Raw genomic sequence first — 9005 nt, forward strand, 5'->3', positions numbered from 1 at the left:
CCACCAACACACACACAGACACACGCACACGCACACACGCACGCACATACATACACATTCATGCACACTTTTCAGAACATTCAAATGTTAGTCTAGGAGTCTGGCTATGCAGTGACAGGGACCAGCCTGTCCTGATGGTGTTTAGTGCTTATTGAATATGCACTGTGATCCTTGGGGTATTGCAAGCATCTATCTGGTCCTTGTCATCCAAGCTGGTGCTGATGGATAAAACCTCCCTCGGTGGTGGAAACTGAGGCCCTGGCTAAGTAAGCCCAAGCCCCAGGTATCTCTTCTATAGGTACTGTTGGAGGTTCTGAGGCCAGAAAGACCTTGGCTCGCTTGGCTATTTTTAGAGGCCTGAAAAGAGGGTGGGCGGGAAGGAACTTCATGAGTTATCATGAGTTATGTAGCTCATTAGGAAACCCTGGTTGTGTTTATTAACTGCTTGGTTCTATTTCAGTTTCCAGAGGTGAGAGCCAGAATGGAAACTCACTTGGCATGATAGGTTTTGTGCTTTGTGCAGCCCCCTGGACTTTCTAGAAATACTTTTTAACTCTCGAAGAATTGGAGCTATGACCAGGATTCTTTGTGTAAAACTTCTTAAACAGATCAAATTTAGAGTTTTGTGGAAATTTATACATATCTCTACTTTTTATAGGGTGATCTTTAAGCTAATTGCTACTTGCATGAAATCTGTAGTCATCAGCTCTGACACCAAGGTGAGGGTGAATTCTCTTACCCTTGTTCATACAACTTTTCTCCATGTGAAATGAAATGTCCATGTATATATGTGGTCATATAAATTAGGAATAGAACATAATACTTTCTTTTATGTTTTCATCCAGTAAATCTTAGGCTACTGCTTCTTAATGTTTTTGCCACTCCAGGCTATCTGAGGGATGTCCCATTTCTATCATTAAACAGTGGCTCAGTGTGGCAGTGATTTTCTACAAGGGATGAGGGTCTTTCAGGGCATCCTGTGGGTGGTAGTGGGAGAGTGGGGAGGTAGAAATAATGATTCTGAATTTTATAACACACACACACTCCTAGTTGAGAATTAACTACCTTAGACAAATGAGTATTGTAACCTTTAACTTTATCTCAATACCCTGGAGGGGAAAATACCTGACAAGACCTTGGTTTCATCTAGTTGGCATGTCTTCTCTCCATTGTCTGCTGTCGGGTTGCACATAAACATGTATGTGACAGATGAGCACTGACTTGTTAGTGGGCAAGACAGACAGTTGGTTCTAGCAGGTTGTTCCTCCCGTTACAGGAAAAGGCACAGGTTTGAAGGTAGAGGAAGGATTGGACACGTTGCTGGGGCAAGTGAGCGATCCATTTAACCAAAAGTAGGTGGTTTATTCTGAAATTAGCTTTTGTTTCCTTGTGTTAACATTGTCTTTTTTTGTTTTAGTTTAGTGGTTATTTAATTTTTTATTTTGGAATTTGTTTTGTTTGTTACAGCAGAGATGTCGGCTTATTTTTAGGAATTACTTGAAACCAGAGTCATGGTGGATGTAGGAAAGTGGCCAATCTTCACTCTGCTCTCACCTCAAGAAATTGCATCTATTCGGAAAGCTTGTGTCTTCGGCACCTCAGCCAACGAAGCACTGTATGTTACTGACAATGACGAGGTAAGCATCTCTCAAAACCCAGGGCGTAATGTTAGGGCTTATTTGGGGGTTGAGCTTTAAAGTGTGCAATGTGAAGACTGAGAAAAAGTGGGGCATAAAGAGAGCCTAAAATCCAAAAAGATGCTTGTCTTTGATAGAATTTGTTTTTTCTTTCCGTTTCTTGATTTAATACCCCTCATCCCTACTACTCTTTGAGTTTCATAGTATAGCCAAATATTCTAAAACTTCAGTCAGCAGAGGTTGAATGTTTCTTTTTTTAATAGATTTTATTTATTTATTTGTTTGTTTATTTATTTATTTATTGGCTGCATTGAGTCTTCCATTGCTGTGTGTGGGCTTTGTCTACTTGCCGCGAGCGGGGGCTACTCTTCGTTGCAGTGCGAGGGCTTCTTATCGCGGTGGCTTCTCTTGTTGCCGAGCACAGGCTCTAGGCACGCAGGCTTCAGTAGTTGTGGCACATGGGCTTCAGTAGTTGTGGCTCATGGGCTCTAGAGCGCAGGCTCAGTAGTTGTGGCTCACATGCTTAGTTGCTCCGTAGCATGTGGGATCTTCCCGGACCAGAGATCGAACCCGTGTCCCTTGCATTGGCAGGCAGATTCTTAACCACTGCGCCACCAGTGAAGCCCTGAATGTTTCTTAACAACCATGTCAGTCTCTTCCTAGCTACTGAGCTGTCAAACTGAGTTTTAGTGTGTCTTATATTCAGAGTGGAGAAGGGACCTTTTGTGTAAATGTAGGCCAAGTGACTCAGACAGAACTATTTGTTTCCCAGGTCTTTGTATTTGGACTGAACTACAGTAACTGTCTAGGAACTGGAGATAACCAGAGTACACTTGTACCCAAAAAGCTGGAAGCCTTATGTGGAAAGAAGATTAAGAGCCTTAGTTATGGGAGTGGACCACATGTTCTTCTCAGCACCGAAGGTAAAGTGGGAATAAGTCCAGCTTCTGTTGGTGGGAAATCGAGCAGTTAATTCTAAGCTAAGGGGCGGCGGGTTTGTATCAGATATTGGATTTTGAATGATTTGTGTCTTAATTTCTGAGCGGAAGTACACAAAACAGGTAAAAGTTAAAACACTTCAGACTCCCTCTGGAACAGCCATAGGATGACTTGCAATTTAAGCAAACTTTTGAGGCTTTCGACAACTTATGTAAAGAAGATGAACTGTAGCAGATGAAGTGGTCCTCAGCCTAATTTTTCAGTGAATTGTTGTAGCAAGGCAACGTCCAGGTTTTACTCGGTACTTTTTTTTTTTTGGCTGCGTTGGATCTTTGTTGCTGTGTGCGGGCTTTCTCTAGTTGCTGCGAGAGGGGGCTACTCTTCGTTGCGGTGCATGGGCTTGTCATTGCAGTGGCTTCTCTTGTTGGGGAGCACGGGCTCTAGGCACGTGCGCGGGCTTTAGTAGCTGTGGCTCACAGGGTCTAGAGCGCAGGCTCAGTAGTTGTGGCGCACGGGCTTAGTTGCTCCGCGGCATGTGGGATCCTCCCGGACCAGGGCTCGAACCCGTGTCCCCTGCATTGGCAGGTGGATTCTTAACCACTGCGCCACCAGGGAAGTCCACTTGGTACATTTTTAAAAACACAGTTAGTACTGGTTTTCCTTGTGTGAATCTTGAATTCAAGAAATCTCAGTTCTTTCCTTGGCGTTCGTGTGGGTGCCATCTGGAAAGAATGTGGGGTAGATTCTTCTTTTCCTCTCTGCCTCCCCAAGATCACCAGAGGGGCCTCTGCATTCTTCCTTGGTGATTTATCTGTACTGTGAGCACCCAGAGCTCTCTGAAAATCTGTCATATATAACCCAGCTTCTTCCCTTTATGTTTTAGGCACATTAGTTCTTGCTCTCTAGCTTTTTGTTGGGTAAACTGTAGGGCGCACGTGGGAGCGTTTGCTTCTCTGCCTTTCTGTCTCTAGCCTGGGGAATCACAGCTTCCTCAGATGTTACCGTGGGTCTTGGTATTGAGCTTTTTAACAGCCTTTAACTTACATCTGAATCCACTCCCAAGTTCTCCACATTTTTCTCAGGCTGTGAGATCCAGATGTGAGCATGATTGTCTGGTAAGAGTGTAACTGGTGTGGAGTATAATGAGGTGATTATCTTGCCTCTGCATTGTGTAATCATGCCTTCCAGCATCACACGGGCTCTTTCAGGCAGTTGCTTCTTTGCAGACTGGTTCAGCATGTCATCCATTGTGACCTGATGATTTAATGTTTTCCTAACACATGTTAATTTTAATGAGGCATTGATTTCTGACCATAAAATACTGAAGCAGTTTTTTCTGGAGCAAACATACAGAAACGTGTGCATTCGGATTCTTGGTTTTCTTCAAAGTAGTGACCTTGGGCAACTATAACTTTTCTTCTGGAATTATTTTCAGAGTCCAGATCCTACAGTTTTAACTATCTTGAATGTTACAATTAAGATACAAATAAACATAAAACACAAATATAAATAACTGGTTTTCTTTTTTTTTTTTTTTTTTTGCGGTACGTGGGCCTCTCACTGCTGTGGCCTCTCCCATTACGGAGCACAGGCTCCGGACGCGCAGGCCCAGCGGCCATGGCTCATGGACCCAGCCACTCCGCAGCATGTGGTATCTTCCCAGACCGGGGCACGAACCCGTGTCCCCTGCATCGGCAGGCAGACTCTCAACCACTGCGCCACCAGGGAAGCCCAAATAACTGGTTTTCTTGGGGGAATAGTCTTCTTTTTGTTTTTAATTCAGTTTTGATTGTTATAATACATTTAATACAACATACATATGATACATGATGTATAGGATGTTTAATGTATGTATGATACATATATTTGTGTGTATTTTATAAGTACTACAAATAGTCACATAGTTTAAAAACAGTTTAACACTTTAAACCATCAAATAGTATATGGGTTTTAGTAGAAAACAGGACTCTGTCTCACTCCTCCTTACTCTTAGAAACTGCTATTCAGGTGGAATTACTTTTTAACTCCTTCAGGTGTTTTTTTCTGGTATTTACTCTCATATTTTTAAATTAACATGCTTATACTGCTCTTTCTGAATTTTTTTACTTTAGATATTATCCTTTGACTTTTTGTAACAGCAGATAGAATTTAGCTCTCTTTCTCCTACCTTCCCTCACCTTATTGCGTCTCTATAGGGATATCACCATTTTGGTTAAATCAGTATTCAGTGTTCACATTACTAGGAGTCGATAAGTATTATTTATAGCTGAGCCATCTCCTTTCTTATACAACTGTTTGTTTTCCTGGGCTTACTTGTTTGTCATAAATGTATGCTGGAACTCTTCTATAGCGCAGTATTTTTTTTTTTTTAGCATCTTTATTGGAGTATAATTACTTTACAATGGTGTGTTAGTTTCTGCTGTATAGCAAAGTGAATCAGCTATACATATACATACATCCCCATATCCCCTCCCCCTTGCCTCTCCCTCCCACCCTCCCTGTCCCACCCCTCTAGGTGGTCACAAAGCACCGAGCTGATCTCCCTGTGCTATGTGGCTGCTTCCCACTAGCTAGCTATTTTACATTTGGTAGTGTATGTATGTGTTCATGCCACTCTCGCACTTTGTCCCGGCTTACCCTTCCCCCTCCCCGTGTCCTCGAGTCCATTCTCTAGAAGGTCTGCGTCTTTATTCCCGTCCTGCCCCTAGGTTCTTCGTAACATTTTTTTTTTTTTTAATTCCACGTATATGTGTTAGCATACGGTATTTGTTTTTCTCTTCTGACTTACTTCACTCTGTATGACAGACTCTAGGTCCATCCACCTCACTACAGAAATATGGAACGCTTCACAAATTTGCGTGTCATCCTTGCGCAGGGGACATACTAATCTCTGTATCGTTTCAATTTTAGTATATGTGCTGCCGAAGCGAGCGCCAGTATTTTTTTTTTAATTTTTAATTTTATTTATTTTATTTTTGGCTGTGTTGAGTCTTCGTTGCTGCGTGCGGGTTTCTCTAGTTGCATCGAGTGGGGGCTACTCTTCGTTGCAGTGCCTGGGCTTCTCATCATCGTAGCTTCTCTTGTTGCAGAACACAGGCTCTAGGCGCACGGGCGTCAGTAGTTGTGACGCGCGGGCTCTAGAGCTCAGGCTCAGTAGTTGTGGCGCAAGGGCTTAGTTGCTCCGCGGCATGTGGGATCTTCCCAGACCAGGGCTCGAACCCGTGTCCCCTGGGTTAGCAGGCGGATTCTTAACCACTGCGCCACCAGGGAAGTCCCTATAGCACAGTATTGCTTCTGGGCACCTCTGAGCATATCAGTACATCTCCGGAGTGCTCTGTACCCCTACTCTAGCCTGGTCACTCTAGGCTGTTGCACAGCCGTCGGCCTAAAACTTCATTTCACCGTCATCCTCGGACGTCCCTACTTTGTTCTTTCTGGATCCTTTGTCCTTTCTGGATCCCCTATTTTTTGTGTCCTGTGTCTTCCTCCTTGGATTATACCCTCATTTGGGTGAAACACATCCCTAGTAGCTTCTCAAGGAAGCAGGTGTGAGAGAAATCTTTGAGACACTGTCTTAAAATGCCTTTATTTTACCCATGCCATTGATCAGTGATTTGTCTGAGCAAAAAGAAAAAAAAAGGTACAGTATTTTCTGTTCCAGTCCTTTAATACTATTTTGAGTATTTGCCTCTACTACCTGGTATGCAAGGCTCAGTCCAGAGTAAAGGATCTCTTCCCGTTAGGACCCCATTTATAGCCCCTGAGGCTACTGGCATTGCTCCAGTGTAATCCCCTTGCTAGCTCTGTGGGGGGGGGGCCTTCCCCCCGGGGAGTTTTCCCCATAGCCATCTGCAGTCCCTGGCTCTCTTGTTGACAGAATGGTTCTTGTTGGCATTTTGTGCCTCTCAAAGTACAAGAGAAATTCAACCCACCTCTGCATTGCTGCAGCCCCACCGTGCCCATTCATTCCATGGACCCAGGTGGCCACGTCAAGGGAGTACACCAAATGGTCCACTTGGTGGTTCCAGTCAGCTTCTTGTGATGGGCATCAACATGTCCTACTTTAATGTGCTTCTTAAATTCCCAGAGTGATTCCATAGGGCCATGCTCCATGTGGGCATCCCTTTAACAGTTTAGTTTCCATTGCTCATCTACCTGACCATACAGCCAGGCTATTGACTATAGCCCATGAGTTGGTAAAGACCCAAACATACGGGTTTTTACCATTGCTTAATTCTTCCATCACTGCTCGGAAAACAGCCTGCAGTTCAGCCCACTGCACTGATTTATTCTTGACTCCTTCAGTCAATCTTGCCATCCACTGGTCTTAATGTGGGCGCTCTCCAAATGGGATATTGTCCATTCACCTTGGAACTGTGTCTGTAAAGCAAGTGACTCTTTGTTGTTCCGTTAGAGCTTCACAGGGCATGTCCACAAAGCAGTGGGTTCCAGCAGCTCCTCAGGCAGCTCCAAAGTCGGTCCTAGATGAAAAGAGGCTCCCTGCTCACGCCTGCCTGCATTCCCCCAGCAGCACGCTCCCCTGTAAACCATTTCTGTTTTATTACGAAACTCTTCGGGGCACTGCCTTTCTTATTAGAGGACTTCTCCGACACCATCCAAGATGTTATGGGCATCTCAGGTCTCATGATTATTTTATGTCCTTCAGTCATTGAGGCAGTCTCAGTTAATGCCCAGGCTACTAATTTTCTCTCAAATGGTGTGTACCAGACAGCGGCATCTGGGAATTTTCTGGTCTAAAATCCCAGTGGTCACTGCTGGGAAGTGCTCCCGGGTTTGCCATAAGCTCCTGCTGCAGAGTGCAGGTGGCAGATACCCTCAGAATCATATCTGATGGGGCCGTAAAGCCCCATAAGCATTGGGAGAGCTGCCGCCCTCTGCTAATTCAGACACAGGCTGCTCTTGCGTAGGCCCCCACTCAGATACAGCTGTCTTTCGGGTAATCTTATAGATGGGAGCTAGCATTGTTTCCAGATGTGGAATATGTATTCTCCAAATGCCAGATAAACCACCCAAATGCTGGCTTGCTGCTGCTTCTTTGGTCCTAGGGGTGGGTAGTGACAGCAGTTTAGTTTAGCGTCTTCGTGGCTTCGGCAGGTTATTCCTAAGAATTTTACCGTTTGGGTAGGCCCTGGGACCTTTGTGGGATTTATTAACCAGCCCCAGTGGGTCATGTGTGTCACCGTGGCATTCACATCACTCCTTGCCTGCTCTTCAGTTTCCGACATTGTCATAATGTCATCAATATAGTGTATGATTGCACTTGAGACCTGTGTCAAGTCCAGATCCCTTCTGACCAAATTGTGACAGTAAGCCTGAGTTCAGATAACCCCGTGACGACACAGTAAGAGTAAACTGGGATCCTCCCCACATGAAGGCAAACTGCTACTGGCTTTTTTCTGAGGTTGAGAAGGAAGCATGTGCAAGGTCAGCCCCTGGTTTCCGGCTTCTGCTGGCCTGCTGCATCTTCTTTGAGGCTGAAGCCACGACCGGAACTGCTGAGGCTGTAGGCGGCACAACTTTATTTACGCCTCCATAGCCTACTGTTAGCCCCTAGGAGCCACCTGCCTTTTCCCCAGGCCTCACAGGGCTACCGTACGGTGAGTGCATTGGTACCAGTGTTCCAGCTTTAATTAAAATGGTGAGCTCTCTTTCTGTCCACAAGGTGTTCTATATGAAAGTTCAGCACCTGTGCGGGCTCAGGCAGTTCTAGTGGTTCCCATCTAGCGCCCAGTAAAACCGGCCTGAGGGCAGATTTACACGCCTTCTGTTTTACAATGTTAGGTTGGGGAAGCAGTCCCCAGTCCGATGTAATATCCATCCCAAGACTCCGTTCAGGTAAGGGGGATGTGTCCACATCACACAGAATCTGTTCCAAAACCCCAGTTTTCATTCAGATTTTCACTTGAGTCCTATCAACTGTTACCCATCTGTATCCCCCATTCTAACCTTAGCTGTTAAGACTTTACCAACAGGTTTTGGAATCACACGTCGGGGTCCTGTATCAGAAAAGTTTCCTCCTCCCCGTGGCTGTTTCACCCACACATGTGCTTATGCCCTTGGGTGCCTTGCTGGGGATCGGGCCAGAAGATCCTGGCCTTTAGGTCAATCTTTATCTTGATTAATCTTCCTTACCATTGCCCCAGGGCATTCTTTCTTACCTTAATCTTTACCTTCTGGCTTTTTAACGCCTTCCAAGCTGGGATAAATAGAGCGGACTTGTTTGGGGCCCTTTAATTTTAGAGACCAACATGGGGTCCCATTGGTTCACCAGTCTCTGGTTGTGCTGCAGCCACACCTTGGTTTCAACTGCGTGAGCATCTGATTTATTCATCCCACTTTGTAACAACCGTTTGAAGACTTTCACTCTGCTGGAGTGAGTCCCTTGATTCTCCCCTTTGTCTTTCCCTC

The 9005-nt window shown here is 45.1% G+C and overlaps 1 protein-coding gene across 1 annotated transcript in view; it reads left to right on the forward strand.

Moving 5' to 3' along the window:
* Window positions 1-1276: 1276 nt before the first annotated feature.
* RCBTB1 (RCC1 and BTB domain containing protein 1) overlaps window positions 1277-9005 on the forward strand; it is a 33855-nt gene continuing 26126 nt past the window's right edge. Inside the window, exons 1-3 of the mRNA XM_007466422.1 lie at window positions 1277-1352; window positions 1468-1637; window positions 2410-2560. Coding sequence (XP_007466484.1) covers window positions 1512-1637; window positions 2410-2560 — 277 coding nt within the window. The 5' untranslated portion in view covers window positions 1277-1352; window positions 1468-1511. The remainder of the gene's footprint in view (window positions 1353-1467; window positions 1638-2409; window positions 2561-9005) is intronic.

This window comes from Lipotes vexillifer, unplaced genomic scaffold (assembly GCF_000442215.2).
Source record: "Lipotes vexillifer unplaced genomic scaffold, Lipotes_vexillifer_v1.1 scaffold384, whole genome shotgun sequence".
Taxonomy (NCBI): Eukaryota; Metazoa; Chordata; class Mammalia; order Artiodactyla; family Lipotidae; genus Lipotes; species Lipotes vexillifer.